This window comes from Hemicordylus capensis, chromosome 1 (assembly GCF_027244095.1).
Source record: "Hemicordylus capensis ecotype Gifberg chromosome 1, rHemCap1.1.pri, whole genome shotgun sequence".
Taxonomy (NCBI): domain Eukaryota; kingdom Metazoa; phylum Chordata; class Lepidosauria; order Squamata; family Cordylidae; genus Hemicordylus; species Hemicordylus capensis.
The window spans coordinates 225574269-225595383 of record NC_069657.1 but is presented as its reverse complement, the minus strand read 5'-3'; the positions used below and the strand labels follow the sequence as shown (position 1 = coordinate 225595383).

At 42.9% G+C, this 21115-nt stretch overlaps 1 protein-coding gene across 6 annotated transcripts in view; it reads right to left on the bottom strand.

The window, feature by feature from the left end:
• The window catches only part of PIKFYVE (phosphoinositide kinase, FYVE-type zinc finger containing), a 121726-nt gene extending 106104 nt beyond the window's left edge, over positions 1–15622 (bottom strand). For 4 of the 6 annotated variants that reach the window (XR_008312919.1, XM_053282803.1, XM_053282806.1 and 1 more), the window contains exons 1-2: positions 15417–15622; positions 5368–5549 (exon numbers count right to left, since the gene is read on the bottom strand). Coding sequence is in view for 5 of the 6 variants with exons in the window: in XM_053282803.1 (XP_053138778.1) it covers positions 5368–5539 (172 nt within the window). In the remaining variant the exon portion in view is untranslated. Of the gene's footprint in view, positions 1–5367; positions 5559–15345 lie in introns of all 6 variants that reach the window. The other 2 variants (XM_053282805.1, XM_053282804.1) reach the window with 2 other exon arrangements.
• Positions 15623–21115: the final 5493 nt, after the last annotated feature.

The window sequence follows — 21115 nt, the reverse complement described above, 5'->3', positions numbered from 1 at the left end:
TGACACCAACACTCCTTGTTCTCCCCTTCCTCAGGCAGAGGGTGCAAGCCAGTCATTCTCCAGGCTCTATACTGCCAGTATAGTAACCATCAACCTGAGTCAAGGGCAACCCTCTCCTACCTTTCTGCTGGGCCTCCCTGCCTCCCTGCTATTTTACCTCTTCTCTTCCACAGCCCCAGCACCGCAGGTTTCAGGCACCACTAGTACCTAAAGCATAGTGCTCTGGCAGAGAGAAAGATGCTATAGTAAGTGGGGGAAAGGAGTGGGGAAGGGAGACGCTGCTGCACTGCCTTGGGAAAGAAATTTTTCTTGTCCCCAGTGCCGCATATCCTTCTTATCTCAGAGGAATGCCTGGCCATTCTTACATGGACCTGTATTAGCTTGACTAGCCACAAAGGGGTGGAAAACAGTTCGCCTTCCAAGCACCATTTGTAGATGGGTGGTTCTTATTCATTCATTCAAGTAACTAGGTGGAGGGGAGGCCCACTCTGATTTGCTTTGCGGTTACCCCTACCCATTCAAGAATTCACTTAGGAATTAAAAGGGATTTGAGACAGACAGGGGATTTCTTTGTCTTTTGTTTTCTTATGTTGTCCAGAATTCTTACCAATAATTCCTCACATTTGTGAGACATAATTCCCCCATCCCCTTCTCCCTCTACCTCTAGCTTTTCTGGGCAAAGTTATTTCTTAGAAAAAGAATCAAAGCAGCAAGGCTGGGCTGAATGCAGATGTATGGGCAACACTTCTCTCAGTGTACTGCCTGTAAAGTTGAAGGTATAAATATATTTAAAAGTTAATTGATGAACAGTGTTCCCTCTAAGGAGTGTGCATGTGCGTGCGCTTACGGGTTTTCTTGATGTCCACTCAATTTTAGATCTCGCTCAGGTTGAATCAGGAAGGCCCCATTCTGAATGCACATGTGCACACACTGCCTTGATAGTGCCACTCAGAACAAAACTCATTCTGTTCACAGATGAAAACAAATTAGAGAGAACACTGCTGAGGAACCATAATGGGTGAGCCACAAATAAAGAGTGGAATAAATATCAGGTAGTCCCTGAAGATTGAAGACGGAGTCTAGTTTCTAAATTATTGGGCTGGCATGGAGATCCAAATAAAATTTGTCAAGGCCTGACATTCACCAAGAGAGTCTTTCAACATGACACACAGCAACTTCTGCAGTGCAATTCAGCTTACCAGTCTGGTGTAATACCTTAAGGTACATTACTTAGCCATGTGCAAATGTAAATATGTGCGTGTACGCATGCACGTATGCACACAAACACACACAATGCAGCTTTTATTAAAGGTTTATTTCTATAGATATTTTTTATTTTTATTTTTCATTTGGATTTAAGAGGATTGTCTTCTCTGGAGGTCTTCCGGAGAGCTATAAAGACCTATCTTTTTAGCCTGGCTTTTAATATTTAGTTTTAGTGTTATCTAGTTTTAATTGAGGTTTCTAGTTTTAATCTGCTTTTAAATTGTTTTTTTTTATTTTAATTGTTAATTGATTTTACTTGGGGTTTTTTTTGGGGGGGGGGGGGCTAAATATAAACTGCCCTGAGCCACCTTTGGAAGGGTGGTACATCGAATGAATGAATGAATGAATGAATGTTTCCTCCATTCTGAAGCTCAAAGTGGTATGTGTGTTTTGCTTCATTTAGTCACTGATCCAACCCAGATCTGTTGAGCTTCAGGAGGTTTTTGATAGCTTATAGCTTCAGACCATACCCCAGGGCTTATATCTTGCAACGAAATGCACCAAATTCCTCATAATCAGATTTCCCTAGAACAAGGTTCCCCCTACTCTGTCATAGTGAAAGCCTTAGATTTAAGGAACAAATTGTTTGGCAGCCTGATCCTCTGCATGTTTACTCGGAGATTAAGTCCAACTGAATACTGTGCTTTTACTCCCAAATGCCTAATCATAGATTACAAGCTCAGAGAATCAGATCAAGACCCAAAATGCTTTAGGGTTCCTAAAAGTGAACCAAGGAAGCAAAAAACATGTCAAGGGGAAGAGAAGAGACTCCCTTACCCCTACCCCCAACTATCACCACCAGAAATAAGCCCAGGTTGCAAGAGAGGGGATCTTACAACTGAATGCAATGCATCAACTGAGGGTGGTAAGTTGGCACACTGCTTCCTCACGCAATTAAGATTTCCACAGAAATTGAATCTGAAGTCATGAGGGAGGAGTCCGTGGTCCCATATCAGCTGCCAGTACCTTCTTTGGGAGGCCAGTCTCTCAGTTTCAGAACATACCTCTAGAGCACACACACACAAGCACACCTCAAAAAGCATTCTAGCCTGCTATAAAGTACTTGCTTTGGACAACAGCTTCAACACACTTGCTGAGCCCAACTCCTTAGGCAAGAACAGAGGTTATAGGCACTGGAATTCGATGTAAGCCTGGGTTTATAGGCAAAGTTCCATTGGGACTGTAGTCCAACTATGAAGCGAGACACAAGTCCATTGCTTCAATGCCTCCTAGCTCAAGGAGACTGTCTTGTAGAAAAACCGCCACAGGCAAGTCATGGGTCTTTGGACAGCAAAAAAGTGGTTAATTGCTAGGAAACACCCCCATTTCTGTATTGTCTCATCCTAGAGTTGCATTTCTATTGACTAGACTGGGCGGTGGTGTGCCAAATCCCTTCTTCCCAAGTATGCAACACAGACATCTGTGTGGACTGGGGATTCCCTTCTCCACTCCTAATGCAGACTGTCATTGCCAAGGTCGCTCTATAAGACACTGCAAAGCATTCTACAAACCCAAGTAGCTTTGCTACCACATTCTCCCGTTAGTATGCGCCTTTCTCAAGCCCTGGACAAAAATGACCACCACTGCCTGAAATCTTGCTGTCCTTTGGTGTAGGTCGGATATGAAAAGATAAACGCTTAAGTGGGCAACCTGTGGCCCACCAAAGCAAATCACATGTTGTGGCAACCTGAGCCCTATGCAGATGTTCACTAAGTGTAGGATTAAATCAGGATGGGGAGGAGACTGGGATTATTCCTACCAATCCTATTTGCCTTATGCTCAAAGTCCTATTGGTATCCCCTTTGGAGTCCCTGTGCAAAAGGAACCTCAAGTGTGGGGAGGGAGAGGAGTGGCCAGGTGCAGTCCCAATCCCACCCATTCCTCCAGGTATTCACTTTTCTATGAAATTAACAAGCTGCCTTCATGATAGGAAAGGAGTTGCTTGATTGGAGAAGGTCGGAGCTTAGCACTCCTTACCCAGATTTCTGCTTGATATGAAATGGACATCTGCTCTGGGCCCAGATCCCTGCACTAGCATAATGCACAGCCCGGAAAACTTGCAACAACTAATGTTGGCATGCATAAGCATGTGAGTAGGCTGCTCCCTCTTTTGCCAGCAAGCTTTGCCTTGTATCGTCTGGCAAGCTCTCTCTGGAATCCTTACCCCAGAAATCCTGCAGGTCACTTGGTAAACTAGGTTAGGATGAGTTTCTTGTTACTCTAGCTTTACCGCTAAGACTAAATTCAACCTGCACACACAGAGAGTGTCACCAATTGAATTGAAAGGCATTAGAGTTCTTATTTAATGAGTGTGAGAGAGAGAGAGAGCTCTAACTGGGGTACTACAGGAAACTCGGCTGGTTGGCAGTCCCCAACTTGCAGAAAGAGTTAGCATACACTCTCTCAATAACTTAGCCAAGAGGACAAAGGCAAAATGGGGCAAGATGTATTACCCCCCCTAACTGAGCAAAGAGGCTCCTTTTCAAGTGATGGCTCTCTTGTGTTTGGCAAGATGGTAGCAACTGGCCTTATTTAGCCCAGCACAGTCTCTCTCCAGTGGCTGGCTGGCTGGCTGTTAAAAGAAAGAAAGATTGTGACCTCTTTGAGGATAGGGAACCAGTTTAGTTAAGGGACTTCTACCTCTTAGGCACAAAGACCTCACAAGGCAGCTTACAAGGAGTTGAAGTGCCATAATAAAGGAAAGAGAAAGACATTAAAATCTGTTTTTAAATTATGTTCATATTTTCTTGAATCTTTTGCTATGTAAACCACTTAAAGATTTTGTTGTTGTTGAAAAGTGGTAACAGATTAAAAATTCCTCAGGTTTGCTAACCCAAGTACTTTACATCTGTCAATAAACCCAAGAACACAGAACTTATTCAAGTTGCTTGCATTTGTAAATAAACCCACAGAACAAGGAAATGAAGAGGCCGAAATTATTCTAGCGCCATACATTTGTGCGAGCCGACATACTGGGCAGGAGGATTATATCTTCTGCTGCTAAAGATAATAGTTTTTAGTAAGAAATCAAAGATCCCTCTCTGCCCTCTTGGCAGAAGATGCTACATAAGCAGAGGCCACTTTGGCAAACCTTCACTATGAGAGGCATTTCCCACTGTGCTGACCTCTGCATTGTACCGTGCTTTTCTCAGTGCTGGGAGGGCCCTCTAAGAGAGACAGAGCCCTCTCTTAAGAGCTCTAGGAGGAAAGCAGTGAGTGCAGGAGCCCCTGGCACTGGGCAATACACAGCACTCTCATCTCCATACAGTAGCAGTGGGCTGTGCAGAGTATTCAGCTTGGCCGAATACTCCCTCAGCAAGTGCTCCCTTAACCCCGTTTGCTTGCGTGAAGCAGCTGCGACTGGCACACTCAGGGAGCAGTCTAAAATTAACTGAGCGGACAGCAAAAAACTTGTGAGCACAGGCATGTGCACATGCCTTAGAGGGAACACTGTTGGGAAGGGGAGGCGGGATTCTCATAATGCATCATGCACTCACGCGGTGCATTGGCAGAGCTCCAGAGGGTGGGGCGACACATGGCAGTGCATCCTGGCACCCCGACCCCCAGAGCTGTAGAGGGAGCCGCCACTCATCCGGGCAAGCAATCCGCCCACCTAGGGAAGGAGAGGAGATTGTCTGCGGGGAGAATGAGTGTAACCACCTCCACAGACTTATAGGGGATTCTATGCACCTTAACTTGTAACATTCCTAACTCTTCCATGACATGCAGCCTCACTGTGGCAGTACTTTCCACTAAATTCCCCAGCCAGCATGGTGTAGTGGTTAGAGTGCTGGACTAGGACCAGGGAGACCAGAGTTCAAATCCCCATTCAGCCATAAGACTTGCTGGGTGACTCTGGGCCAGTCACTTCTCTCTCAGCCTAACCTACTTCACAGGGTTGTTGTGAGGAGAAACCTAAGTATGTAGTACACCACTCTGGGCTCCTTGGAGGAAGAGCGGGATATTAAATGCAAATAAATGAATAAATGAATTTGCACTAGTCCTAACACAGCTAATGTGGAATACCCTTAGGCTCCAGGAATCCAAAAGCTTAAAGAAAAAAATTTAAAAGTACTCGCATGAAACAGAATTGCCACTTACCTTTATTGAAACGAAAAAGATTTACAAAAGAACTGTAGGCAGATTTAAAAGGAGGTTCATCCTGGTCAGGAGTCAAAGGTTTGAAGTGTGTAAGATGAGAGGGACTACCAGGAGAAAAGGGCAGGTCATTTGCAGAGTCCAGTGTCGGAGATGCCTTGTCATCTGTGGCCATCTCATGGATCCTGGGGAAATTGAAGACACACATTTAAACAGTCTGTTCATGCAATACATAGGCTACCATCCAGATTTCAGAAACTCTTTCAAGCCAGGGCATGAAAAAGGACAGGGATATCTGATTTATCAATTGGAGACATGTGTAAAGTGAAGCATTGCCTTTCCTACTACTATCAACAGGGAACAGATTCTGTGTTACATGATACTGCACTGGTCCGAAAAGGAGCAAGTTACACTGCTTCAGTGTATCACACCATGGAAGGACACATCAGGAATCCCATCAACTGGGCATTGCATCTGCTGGTGATGCCCGCTGCGTGCCCTAAACTTCCTTGCTCCCACCTCTTGTTTCCATTTTTTCTGGTTTAAAGCATGGAGTTCGCAGGCAAGACTGGGAAAATGCCAGGCACTCTAGTAATGCAAAATACTACTTACAATGACATCCACCCTTATCCCAAGGAACTCAGAATGATGTTTTCATCTTCATAAACACCCTACTAGGCATGGAGGCGAGTGACTCAACCCCTCTTACCTCAGTTCAGCTTGTAAGCATCAATATCTACTTGGGCAGGTACATAAAAGTGGGGTTTTCATATCCAATCTCAACCCTCTCTTTGTGCCCCCCCCCCGGGATTACACCTTGTGCAGTCATGCAAATTCAACAGGTAAATATCCGAAGGGTCTCCATTAAGAGACATTATGACAAATTTAAGCCCAGTATAAGTAACTGTATTTGAACATTCATCTCATCACCCCAGCCACTCAACATCCTTTTTCCTTCACTTCAGCTCTTGAATTTTAATTGCAAATTCCCAGAGGGGAAGTCATTTGCTTATGTTACTTTGTAACATTAAAAAAAAAAATCTATAAGAGTGTTTACTGATAAGCAGGTACAACTGCAGTCCATGAGTTCAATTTTCATTAGGAGATTTTGTACAGGGACAAAGATTACACAGGATGAAGACAGAACCAACTACACTTGCACTTACCCTCAAGGCAATCCACTTGCCCTTGGAATTATTATATGTCAGCTGATATGGCTACAGTTTGGAAAAAGCAGATAGCCAACTGAAACAAGTATGGAACCCAATGTAAGGCACAATGCAGCATACACAAGCACTGTTCCTTCTAAGGCGTGTGCACGTGCACGTGCTCACAAGTTTTTGGATGTCCGTTCAGTTCAATTTAGATCCCGCTCAGGTTGAATCAGGAAGGCCCCACTCTGAATGCAAGTGCATACACACTGCCTTGATACTGCCACCCAGAACAAAACTCATTCCGCACAGAGATGAAAAAAATTAAGAGGCACCACTGTACACAAGTGAATTCAAAAACGGAGAACATGGATTTTTCATGATCCTATCCATGTACCAAGTTCCTGTCTGGAGGCTCCTCTCCAAGTTCCCCTCCATTTGGAGTGGAGGCAAGGGGCAGCTGGGGAGACCGTCTCCTCCATTATGGTACCTAGCTTGTACAATGCTTCCCCCAGAGAGGCACACCTGGCACCCTCATTGTAGTGTTTTCAACACCAAGGGAAGACCTTTGTGTTTCCCCAGTCTTTCCAGAAACAATTTTAGTGCTATTTTAACTATCGTTTGAATGCTGTTTAAATCGGTGGTTGCTTTTATTAAACTACTTTATTTTAAGTTTTGAATTTTAACACAGAAAACCAGCCCATGAGCTTTCTAAATAAAACCACCATTTTAAATGAACTTAGAAAAACTGCAGAGCCAAAGAGAATTATTAATTTTGGGGGGAAATCAAAGTGTCCCTTTAAGTGAAAAAGGAAATAGGAGAACTGGCTGATTGAGATGATAAACAGATCTCACAACAATAAGGAAATAAAATTTGTCCATCTAGCAAACCATTTGAGAAACAAACACCACCACATTGAAAAGTCCACTTTGTAATCATCAAATGTAGGACAAACTAGCATTCTGCATCCTAGGAGCGCTAAGGATGCTCCAACAGACTCCCAGGATCCTCTGACCTGAACCCCTCACCTGCCACTATCACTGAAAAGGCGGGGGGGGGCGGGGAGAGATAGGAAAGACTGCAGGGGTGGAAGGGAGAGCACTTGAGAGTACATAAACTTTGTACAAGTCCTCACTTGGTTTCTTCTATAAGCCTTGACTATCCCTGGTTGCACATTCCCATAACAATGTAATATGTGGACCAAGATTATCAATTAACTCCGGTCACTCTTGGATGAAACCAATAATCTCTGGATCCATTTCAATCTGGTTGCAGGCCTGGTTTTGCCACAGCAACAGCCTTGGTCACACTGATGGATGACATATGCCAAGAGAAGGATGTGGCAGGGGGCGAGGAGTGCTAATTCTCCTAGACCTTGCACCAGTTTATAATTAACCATGGTAACTCTCTGGATAGGCTACTTGAGTTGGATGTTGAGGGCATGTATTTCAGTGGTTCCACTCCTACTTGGATGGCCCCTGCATCCACCAGTTGCAGGGGAACAACAGCAGGAGAGAGGGCAGACACATACCTCTTGCCTGTGCGCTCCCTAGAGGCATCTGGTGGGCCAGTGTGTGAGACAGGATGCTGGACTAGATAGGCCTTGGGCCTGATCCAGCAGGGCTGCTCTTATGTAATCCCGGAAGGCATCGCTGGGAGACTACAACCCCTTGGCATTTGCACTATTTGTGTTTATTTTAAATGGTACTATTTGGAGTTTTATCGTACTTCTTTTTAACATGGGTCTAATAAACTTGAAGCTACCATCAAGTCTAGCTGAGAATACAGCCATCTGCAACACAAGTGTGGAGCAACACATTTCCACACCTGTTACGCATCGCATGAGGAGTTCTAAGGATATGTTCACAGCTACTGTTTTGGTAAAATATCTAGTCAGTTGTTTTTGTTGCTCCAAGCATGACAAGGCAGAAGAGATAAATCAGCAGTGACTCATGCATTAGTAGGCTACTAAACCTTAGCTGGAAAAAAACTCCATCAAATGTATACATGGAGGAAACATGTATACTTGATAATGTTTCCCAACACACAAGTACCGGGTTCTTTCATAATCATTCTGGAAAGAATACAGCCTCATCAAATCACCAAACCTAACATTTGAGAGGCAGCATATGCCTGCCAAAGCAAGTCCAGGAAATAATACCTCAGTGAACCATTCAAATACCTAATCCTAAACACATGTGCAATGGTACCAAAAACTAACACCAGCACACATATCCCACTAAGGTCAGATTTGCCCATTGCAAGAAGACACAGAGCTGCTGCCATCAACTTGCAACCTACATCAAGATCTTCCCACCTCCCAAACATGTAGTACAACTTACCCCATCATCTTCTTTACATATATTTCTCTAAGGCATACCCGTGGCTAATCCCATGCATGGCAGCTCTCATGAGAGTTTGGAGAGCTGCTGGATAGCCACGGGATGGGTAGGGGAAAGAAAATGGTGGCGGCGGGCAGCAGGCAAAAAAAGGCAGCGAATGGTGCCAGTCGGCCCAAGAAAATGGTGGCGGGTGGAGACAGCGGACAGGGAGACAGACGGCCGGTGGACGGGCAGGGAAACAGGAAGACGGAGGGCAGGGGGCAGATGGGAAAACAGACTGCCGGCAGGTGGAGAAGGAAGATGGAGAGCAGGGGGTGGGCGGGGAAGAATGCGGCAGGGTGGGCAGGTAAAAAAGTGGCGGCGAACTAGGGGCGCAGATGCTCTGTACCAGATCAGCTAGTACTGTATATTTCCCTTCCCATCACTGGTTGCTGCTAATGGAAGTGGAGAAATACACAGTATAACAGGACACATGGCAATTTGTACTACAGATTATTGCGGGGGGTGGGGGTGTTGAGGGGAAGGAGCTTGACACAGGGCAACCATTTTTGGCAACAGCCCCTCTCCTCTTTTCTTTTTTTAAACATGCAGTCACACTCTTAGTAAGACATCTAGCCAATTCCAGTCAAAGTACGCCACCTTTAAAAACCAAATCAAGAAACCTTGTGAAAAAAATGTACATATGTTAAAAGATCACAATACTAGCTCACCTTTTAATATACAAGAAGAATTGATTTTATTTAAATCAATTCTATTTAAATCATGATATATATCACGTCACAGAAGGACTCAATTTAAATCACTAGCCAGGAAGATTCAATTTTACTAGAAGATGATGATTTAAAAGTACATTCTTGTTTTCTAATATAACCTTAATACATATTCAGGGATAATATATCTTTCATTTTCAGAAGTACACACTATAACAGGTGCACACATCTCATAATCAATGTTCCCCCTAAGGCGTGTGCATGTTCACAGGTTTTTTGATGTCCGCTCAGTAAATTTTAGATTCTGCTCAGGCTGAATCAGGAAGGCCCCATTTTGAATATGTGTATGCACACACTGCCTTGATACTGCCGCCCAGAACAGAACTCATTCTGCACGCAGATTAGAAAAGAAATAGAGAGAACACTGTTCATAATGCTTTTTCATTTGGGTAACCAGGTCTTGCATTTTGTTGTTGCACTGTTTGCATTTTGCACACATGCCTTTCTTACCCACAGGTATAGGAGCTTCATTAAAATATTCCCAAATGGGGGTCTCTTTTACAACCTGCTGCCATGATAGGTGGTTCCCTCCTACAATGAAGGATACACTCGGAAAATGTTTCCTCGGGACTGCATGAATAGGTCTTGTTCACTTTCTATTCCCTTCCCCACCCATTGCATTCATATCCAGACTCCTCGCTCAGATCTACTTTATCCCCCACTCCTCTATTTATTCATTGGCCTTCTTTGGCCAGATTCAAACATTATGTTGTACGGGTTTACAGATGTCTGTACACGTTTGAGTGAATGACTATACCTAGGTTCATTTTAAAAGTGAACCATAGTACAGATAGGAATTTTACTGCTGTACCTGCATTCAACCCAACATGTGAATGACTTTACCTGTTTACACTGTAGACTCGTACGACTGCTGAACATAATGTGTGGATAGGCCTAATTTTGCACTTTTAGAAGGGCAAGGGCTTGACTGTGTGTATGCTGTGTCTACACCACCTGCAGAATACGATTGAACATGTAGGTTATTTCTCACCCCCATATACTGCTGTTAAAATGTTTATAGAATATAATTGGAAGTTATGATTAACATTCATGATAATATCTTTGACCTAGGTTCTTTTTTATTAAAAAAAATTTAACCCAATTAAAATCATCAAAAACATTTTTATTTTTTAAATTAAGCATCAATCCTCATCAAGGACATCTATGGCCCATCAGCAGCCTAAAAGGAAAGAAGAACCAACTCTCTTCACATTTTCTGTTGGTCCCCAACCCTGTTGCCTGGAAACAATACTTAATCACTGTGAGTAGACTAGTGGCTATTTACCAGCCTGCATTAGCATGGAAGAAGCGGGCAGAGGTTGCCATGTGGCTATGGAAAAACACAATGGGTCAGCAATGACTAGTTTATGCAAACTGGGCCCTGCTACAAGGAAGTTTATTGCATCAAATGGGTATGTCCCTCACACTAGTTCAAGTCAGTAACAATTTCAGTGCACATACCTTCTGCCTCCAAGGTGGACGGATGGATATAGTCCTGATTGCCTCGCTTCCACTACAAACCTCAGAGGTGGAGACAACCCATGACAACTATCAACTTAACTGAATGGCCTCTGCTTCAGCATTCAGAAAGTCTATACTATAGTGAAAAATAGTCTGGCACAGCTTTTAATAATCCTTTCCCCAGCCCCTTTGTCTCACATCTAAACAACTTGTACAGATTTCTCTCAGCGATTGAGGCGAAGCTCTGCTACATAGAACCAACCATCCATCGTGTGAACAAGGCAGGTGTGGGTCAGTATTCCCTTTAAGGCATGTGCGTGTGCAAGCACTCGCATGTTTTTTGATGTCCGCTCGATTTTCAATCCCACTCAGGCTGAATCAGGAAGGTCCCACTCCTAATGCACGAGCGCACACACTGCTTTAGTAACTGCCACCCAGAACCAAACTCATTCTGCACACAGATGAAAAAAATTAGCGACAACACTGGTGTGGGTATATTACAGCCTCAACTGTGAAGTGCACTTTGGCAAATTCCAAAGGAGCCAGAGAGTGACTGGCCAAGTTCATTTACCACACACATTTCATATTTAAAGGCAAAGTAATCCAATTCAATAGACACCCATCCAACACTTGCTACCTTTAACTAGCCAGGGATTCTATCAGTTTGCATAACAAATGTATTAATGCTGAACAGTCTGTGCTGTTGTATACCCGCAACTCTTTGCTTCTTACAGCAACCAGATTATCTTGTTTTCCCTTGCTCTGTACAATTGGCAACATGCTCAAGATGAACAAGAGATACTTCTTAACATGTAATTAATTCCCTGTGCTACAATGGCTACAACCAGAGACAACAATTAGACAATCCTCAGACTCATCCACATGCTTATCGATAACCACTAGCCATAACAGAAGTAGAGTTGCCATATTCAGAGGCGGAACAAGTCTAATGACTGGATATTGCAGAACTAACAGGGAGAGCCACCAAGCCGTTGCTTGTGAGCTGCCTATGGGTCATCTAGGGGGGCTAGTGTCAAACACAGAGCACTCAGCTAGATGCCACAGAACAGCAGTTCTGATCATTTTAAGCATCATTACCTCCTCTTTTCCAACAGCACTGTATTTCCATTCACAGCTTGCCCCAAAGACATTAGCATGTACCGGCAAGCATAAATATTCTTATTACTATATTGCTGAGAATGTAGATAGGCATAATGCCTTCACAAGCCACTGCTGGGGGTGGGGGCAATCTGGGAGTGTTAGGAGGGACCAGAAGACATGCCCAAAAAGTTAGTTTAGGGAGAAAGCCTGGACCTCCCCTTGCAAAAGCAGAGCACACATATACTTTGCAGCCACTAAATACCTAAACAAAGGTTCCAAAATGAGGTTCTCCTCTCCCTGTCATTTAACAGGGCACAGTCAACACCACTGGAAATTTGGGAGTAGAAAGCGAGAGAAAGAATTGAGAGAAGGGGTGGAGGGAGGAAAACCATTGACTGTCCTCTCTCCATGGAAGTGGGGTAGACTCACCCCTTGCTGCCAGCAATGTCCTCTACTCTATGCCGGGGCTTCACTGCTCTCCCCCAGTGATGCCCTCAACTATGTGGGGAGGGAAGGTGGACTCCCCGCCTTGCTTGCTCACTCCTCCTCCTGGATCCATCCATCCATTGCCTGCCTTAATTGATTTGACCAGAAGGAAGAGTGAGCAAGCAAGGCAGAGGCAGGTTGTTCTCTCCTCATTCTGGTCATGCTTGTCTGGCTGAGACAGGTGATGGCCCAACAAAACCAAGAGGAGCAAAGAGCAACCTGCCCCCATTTTGCTTTGCTTGCTCACTTCTTCTGGTCATGGCGGTCCACTGCCTGGTTCAGGCACCAGACATAAGTTTCCAGGCACCATGGCAAGCTAGTGCCTGGATATTGTCAAGTTCTGCTTTACTTGGGGCCTAGCGTATATAAAACCTGATGGAGCTCAGTGAGTTGCAACCCTCTTCTCTATGACCTCAGGTTAGTCTAGAGGCAGTAAGACAGTAGATCCCCCCACCCGAATGCATTTGAGGCAGATGAGCACAATGACCACATATAAAGAACAGGGTCTCTGTACCCTTTATAGCTGTGTTGATAAGTGAGTTTGGACAAATGCTGCTCATCATACAAGGATTAATACAACCAAGAATATGGGAGCCTTCCTTCCTTTTGCATCTGATCACTATTCAGAGCAACTGTGTACATAGACATTAGACAGTCAATTTTAAATCCACCTTTGTAGGTAAAGGGATAGAACCAGGTACTCACAGGAATTCCACAAATAATCCAGAGCTATTTTTAAAATAATGTGATCAAAAGTACTTGCCCATCTGTCTTTCCTGATAATACAATTACATTTTTAATAAATAAGGCTGTCAACTTGATTAGGTTTTTGCCATTTAATCGCCTGACTTAAGTGATTACCTAATTAAGATACTGTTCTCAATAGAAATGATATTTTAAGGATGCTTAAAGATGTTTCTCCTGACTAGACAAGCCATTTAAGATAATTGCCGAGGCATTAATTCTGATGCCTGCCTGCTGCGTGCGCACGCACACACACCCCAATATCACAATGCCACTGGCTCACAGTCTTCTTTCAGAAGGTAAAGTTGCAATCCAGACCCTGTTAAAATTCAGAATTAGTCTGTGATTAACTGCTTACTAATAATGAAAGACATAAAGGCTGTAAGCTTTAATGAGATTTGTGATTGTCCTGGCCAGCAATACAAGCACTGTAAATATTGCTCTAAGCTGTCAAACTGAGATGACTGACTATCCTGATTGGGACTGAAAGTGTTTTGTTTTGAGGGGAAAGGGAGAGTGGTTGTGTGCACGTATGTTTGCCTGTTTTTAAAGTCCAAAAGAAATTAGAGATCTCAGCACATCATGCTTGTACTTTTAACTATATAAACCAAATAAAATAAATCAAAATTGATCCAACCTGCCAACTACTGAGTACATTCAAAAGAAGAAATGAATATTATTATTGTAAGAAAAACTTAGCATTTAAGAATGAATTCTCTGTTGGTGGGAGCAGAACACTAGTCATAAAATTAAGGTGTTCATTTTCTCCCCTGAAATATATTAAAGTTATCCTGAGGTAGCTGCCACTTGTCCTTAGTAACTGTAGAGGCACACTATAGTTACACCCTAACAAATTAGGATGAAACTGGGGTTGTAGCTACTAGAAGTAAATACAAAGTTCTAACATGGTACAGCAACCAAATAGTAAAATGTAATACAGGACAAGTCCTTGCAAGTTTAATAACACCCACAGGTAAAGTCTGCTATTCAAAGGAGAAAATATGTCCATCACATCACACAGGGTATGTATGTGAGAGATCATCCCCATCAAGAGATAGGGATGGTTGGCAAGGTTGGGGAACAACTCCTATCACAGTCCTGACCAACAATCTTTAAGAAGTAGCTGTTCCAGCCAATATTACCCCAAGCAATCAATAAAGTGGTGCTGTCAGATCTAGTCATGAGACTTTTAAAAAAGCACTGCTCAACAAAGCAAGAGTTGTAGCAAGTTCTTTCCAAGCAGGAGTCCCCTCCCTCTTGCTTGGGGTAAACTTACTACAACTCTGTTGCTAAGACTGGGTCACAGAGCACTGTTTTGATATCTTATGCTCATTTGAATTACTTCTCTCTGCACAGACAACTCCAACCTTGTTTCTTAAAGCCACTTGAAGTTGCTGCCAGTTAATTAACCGGAAATTGCTTCAACACTTTCAGTCCTAGAAAGGCAATTGTGATGGTGCTCATGATTTTAGGATCAGGTGACCCAAGAGCGTTTTGCTCTCCTTGCTTTTCCTATCCTCACAATAAACCGGTGCAGTAGGGTATTGTTGTTCACACCTTACCAACGGAGCAAGTAGGAGACGTGTGCAGCTTCCGACCCCCCCAGGGACCACAAATGGAAGGACTTGAAACCTAAGTCAGTCTACGAGTGCATACCTACACTCAACTGTTACTAGGGTCAAGAAAATAAGTAAGAGAGGCCATTTTAACAAGCACAGTAGGAAATGGTTCATGGTAAGCGGAGTATCTTTACAGCCCAGTTCTGAGAAGTTAAGCCCCTCTGTGTGCAGTGGGGCTTACAAATTAAGGGCACGCAGAATTGCAAACTTAACACCGCTCCCAGCCCAGCTAACCGAACTCCAACCCCAAATGACCCAAGATCCATTTCTCTTGGAGAAAGATATTGTCAGCAGTTTGCATCTTACCCCTCTTACGTCTCCCGCCTTCTCTGTATTGCAGCCCCAGATAAGATACTTTCCTTCTCCTGCCCCTTTACCTGTTCCTTCGCAGGCTGCGTTTCCCCCCTCCACGCGGCAGCAGGAACCGGGGAGAAGAGGGGGGGGAAGGAGGCTCGGCTAAAGAAGCACCTTAGAAAATTCGGACGCGCTTCCTTCTCCGCATCCACTTCCTGTCTCCTCTCCTGGGCAGGAGACTAGCAAAAGGAGGAGCTGCCTCTTCCGCCTCTGTTCTTCGAACAGGAGAAGCAATCGAAACCAGAGAGGAAGAGCGAGTGGGGAAAATACTACATATATACACAGGCATCAATCATCGAGTCCGGCGATCGTCGCCCAGCAGGTTTTCAAATTCAAAAGCAAAGATCCTTTTCAAGAAGACAGGATGGAATAGGAAGCTATTTACCAAAGGTCTACAGAAAAGACACCTCAGTTCTCGCTGTGGTAAACCTATGTCTGATGTGTACCACCAGGACTGAATGCTCCTCCGTCACCTTGCAAAAATTCCTGCACCCATTCATGCTAGTTTTCTACGTGCAAAGGTTGGGTTTGTTTGTCTGGAGAGCATTTGAGCCACCACATACAGTCTGAATTGGTACGTGATATAGGTATACTATGAGAATAAACCAAGATACTCTTTAAGAAGGTATGTCATCAGCAGTCAGGATCCAAAATGATAAATGTGGACGTTGTCCCCTTACACACAAAATAATGTTGGCACCTTGGGCTGTCTAACTCTGAGCTTGTGCAGAGTTCATTTCCCCACTTAACAAAAATGCTTGCTTGCTTGTCCAGACACTGTGAAGCGCAGTTGTGCTGTGAAAACTGGTGCCCTGTTGTACCTTTTTCCCAGGCACACTGGAGGAAAGAGTTGACCATCCAAAGGCAATATAAGTATTTAAGTTTGCATAATATCATACATTTCATAATATACACAACTAATAAGTGAGTCCTGGCATTTTGCATAGATTACACGTATAGAAAAGCTCAATACATTAAATAAATGTAATATAATTTTTTATTAATGTGATTGCAAAAAGGAAGTAAAATAACAGTTTGGAATTAGTAGGGTTTCAGCTTCAAACAGTATTGATTTTATTGAATAATTACCATATATGGTAAATTTTAATATTATAAAATTTAAATCTGAGAAAGATCTTCTCTTAGGCATTATGTCATTTTTGGAATTATTTATCTGATTGTTAAAAATCTGTTGAGAACAATCACAGTTAAAGTATAATGATTATATTCAGAATTTCTTAACATGCAGAAAAAATATTTAAACCTTAGTAATCATGAATGCATGCGATTATATCCAAGAAATAGACAATCAATTAGCTGATAGAGAAAGCTATGTACCCATTCCTAAAGACCCCACTGATGACATTATGCGGATTATTAGAATAGTTATTGATGAAGCTATGGCTCTTGGTATGATATCCAACCGAGAAGTTTCTTTTTTGTTTAATAAATATCCTCGGATCCCTATTATATATGTCCTAACTAAAATTCATAAAGGTATTCCACCCCCAGGAAGACCCATCATTAGTGGATCAGCCTCTGCTTTAGCCCTTTGGCTACATTTGTTGATTACTTTCTTAAACCATTTGTGGTTAAAACATCCACTTACATTAAGGATACAGGGGATTTTATATCTAAGGTGGAGGGTATTTCTATTCCTCCTAACTCTATCCTAATGACTTTGGATGTTAAATCACTCTATACATGCATTCCTCTGGATGAAGCCAGGGCTGTTATTGAGGATATTTTGGAATCCCCTACTACTAAACACCCTCCCACATTTTTTCTTTTAGAATTGGTAGATTTAATTTTTGAAAATAATTATTTGAGATTTCGGCAGCAATTTTATTTGCAGATCAAAGGGGTGGCCATGGGTTCACCAGCAGCCACTGACATTGCTATCTTGTTTATGAATTATTTGGAAGTGAAATATTATTTAAATTCTTTATTTAATCCATTTTCCCATTTATTTTTAAGTTTTGGAGATTTATAGATGACATTTTTTAAATATACACTAATCCTGATAATGTTCAAGATTTTCTGCAATAGATGAACACTGTTCATCCCCATATTCAATTTTCAGGACAATGGCATCAACAAGAAATACCTTTTTTTGATACAAAAGTTCAAGCTAACTCTGTAGGGGTTCTTTCTCTGGGTGTATATAAAAAACCAACTGACAGGAGAAGTTACCTTCACTATTCCTCCTGGCATCCCAGACAAATGAAGGACAGCATCCCATATAGCCAATTGCTTAGGATCAAACGTATTGCTACAAATCCTATGGAATTCGAAAAGGAAGCTAATATCATGATGACTCAATTTGAACACAGAGGATATCCACATAGAATATTACATAAAGCTATTCAGAAAGCTAGATCTAAGAATAGATCTATACTATTTACCTATTCTGAAAGATCTGAAAGACGACGTCTTACCTGGTCCTTGGAGTTCTCCACTCTGGGATACCAGATTAAGAACATTATACGCTGTCATGGGCACTTGGTTGCAGACATCCCAGGTTGTGATTCACCACCCCGCATAGCTTTTCGTAATACTAAAAACTTAAGTAATATTCTAATAAGAGCTGATGTAGACAGGACAAAATTTTGCAGAGATGATCCTTATGGATCTTATCCCTGTGGTCATTGTAGGATATGTAGCCTTATGATTTGTGACAAGCAGGTGTTTATTCCCACCATAGACAGAACCATTACATTGGGATGTTTTGGCAATTGCAGTACTAGGAATATTGTATATCTAATTCATTGTCCTAGCCCTGCTATTTATGTTGGTATGAGTACCAGACCTTTGTGTACCAGAATACTGGAGCATTTATCTAGACTGAAAAACAGCTCCCTTGACCTCACTTCATGAATAAGGGCCACTCCCCAGAAGATCTTAAAGTCTGCATTCTGTTTAAATACAGATCTAAACCATCTAAAAGGGATGATGCACAGAAAATCCTATTACAAAAAGAAGCAGAATCCTCTATAATAAAAGGCTTGGGTGTGCGCCCTTGTCTCTGCGCCCGTGTCTTTCTTGGCCGTTCTGGGCATGCGCGGAGCACATGCCCAGAACGTCTGAGAAAGATACGGCCGCAGGCACCAGGCGGCCATGTTGCCTCTCCGCGCAAAAGGAGAAGCGGGGATCGGGGAGGGCAGAGGCGGCAGCAGCGGGGCCGGCCCTGCCGCTGAAGTGGCCGCAAGAAGCTCAAATGCCGACATGTGGGAACCGGGAGGGGGCCAGGAGGGGAAGTCGGCGGAGGCGAGCCAGCGGCCGCAGCGGCAGCGGAGACGAGCCGACGGCCACAGCAGAGGCTAGCCGGCAGACGAAGCTGGGAAGGGGAGCCGGCGGCCGCGGCCGCAGCGAGGGCGGGTGGTCTCCATGGTGGTGCAGCAGCAACTAGCGCCCGTTATTTTAACGGGCTTAAAAATACTAGTTCATATACCCAGAATGTTGGGGGCAATATGCTAAAATCTTTGTAAACCGCTTAGAGAGCTCCAGCTATAGAGCGGTATATAAATGTAAGTGCTATTGCTATTGCTATATATAAGTTTAAATCAATGGGAATGGGTGGTTTAAACACTCAACTGGACTTGTCTTGCTTTTTATAAGACACTTTGTAGGTATCCATGTCAGCTATTGTATTCTGTATTCAGTGCTATGACTGTACTTTGGAAATGGATGATGGATATGTGATGCTCTTAATTTTAAAAAATCTTTGCTATCTTGGCTTTTGGTTCATCTGAATTTGACAGTGGTTGTGGTCATATATGTTGTCCCCTGAGTAGAATTATGGCTTAACAGCCCATGACACGTTTGAGAAAATAACATTTAACAATCTCCCTTTAAATATTTGCTCGAATGAATTCAGTGTTGAGAGCTTTATTGCTCCCTCATTTAGTATGTTATACTTCCACCTGGTGTATATTAAGAGTTAGCTGGTTAAAGCCTTATGGGCAGCTGTATATAAGAAAGTTTATGCAGTAGTATTCAGTAAAAATAAGGTTTTGATCTTGAGGAAAGTCTTGAAGTATTATCTTCAGATAAGTTAGTTTTATAACATGGGAGTATGGAATTTACTATTAATTAGGCACTATGTTATCGTGCATTCTAAAGATATTGTGGTATGGTGTTTTATTTATCTATATTTGTAGCAGACAGCGTTGTGCTTCTATTTTTATAGTCCTTCCTGAGGAAGCAATGGTGAAAAAAACTGGTACCTAGGCAGTTCTCAAGGACTACTCTTATGCATTCTGGAAATCTGAATACATCCACCTCAGTCAGCTGCTTAAGGTTTTGCACTTGGAATATATCCATCTTAGTCAACTGCTCTAGTTTCTGGATCTGGAATGAGTGCACCATAACTCTTCATTTCTTCAGTGACCCATGAGGTTTGCTATCAAAGATATCAAAGGAACCATCAAAGAAATATCAGAAACTACACCCTCTGGGTCCACATAGGAGCTTGGCTCCTCCTTTGTGCACATTATGTATTTCTCCTGTCTTATGTCTGTATCTACACCTTGTGATATCCTATGATTACTTGTCACTTTATGAAACTGTAAATAACATATGGCCGTTCTTACCAGCCTTTTTAGATGATAGTGATATATGAATACATGGATTGATTACACTGTTTATTCAGTATGTATATCTATTTTTTCCACTGCATTTGTGTGTTCTATTAACATGGTTTTCTGATTGAGATTTCTTGAAAAAATATTTAAACCTCATTCAGTGAGCATATTCCAGTGTGAATAGTGCATTCAGCTAATTTAAGTGGTAGGATTGTTCGTGCAAAAGTTGTTATCTGTAGGTCATCAGGAACAGAAAGAATGACTTTATTTTGCACAGACACAAAAATATATAATTTAACCTACATTAAAAGGTAGTTTCAGGGTGTAATGGAGTGGGGTATGTGCAGGACTACTCAGCTTATCTGGCTGTTGGGGTGGGCATGGCCTCTTCTGAATTTGCAGCTGCATCACTGGCAGTACTTCACATCCCATCGCACTTTAGCACAATCAAGCAAAATCACTCAGGGTAGGGCTAAGCAGCAAATAGGAGCAGGCCTGAGTCTCAGTGGCTGAGCTCACCAAGAATGTAGCCTGCACTCTAATAGTGTTCCCTGCACGCCTTCTTCCTTTCTCCCATATAAGTGAATGGCTGTCATGATGCATACCTGAGTGCTATGCTTGGAAACAGTTTTGTGGTGATGTAGGTAGGAGGATTGCTAGTCTGGGGGTTTGACATGAAGTTGCCAGGGTCTTCAGGAGTAACACTTCAGAGTGAGGGACAAGCAGGTTTTCTGCTTGACTTGGAAGCTTTGGCAGCACCAAAAGAAGGACAAACACCCCAGACAAAGAGTTCGCCATCCCCCATTGTTGGACCCTCTCTGGTAGCTTTCTACAGTGTACTTTTTCTTTATTCTCATCTACCTATATGAAGCACATGAACATATAGAGAAATCAAGTTTATATTTAGGAAGGGAGCATTAATGGGAAATATAGTTATTTTGTTTTCAGAAATATTAGCACATGGAATAAAGTCTACCCACACACGAAACGCACCCACGGACCCGCCACCCCCCCCAGTGCTTGAGGGCTTGGGCTAGTAGTCACTCTGATGTGAATACCTGTTCGTCCCTGGGTCCGCCTTTTTGCCAATCAAACAGACTCAGTGGGGATCAATTAGAGGCAATTTTATTTGCTGCTGC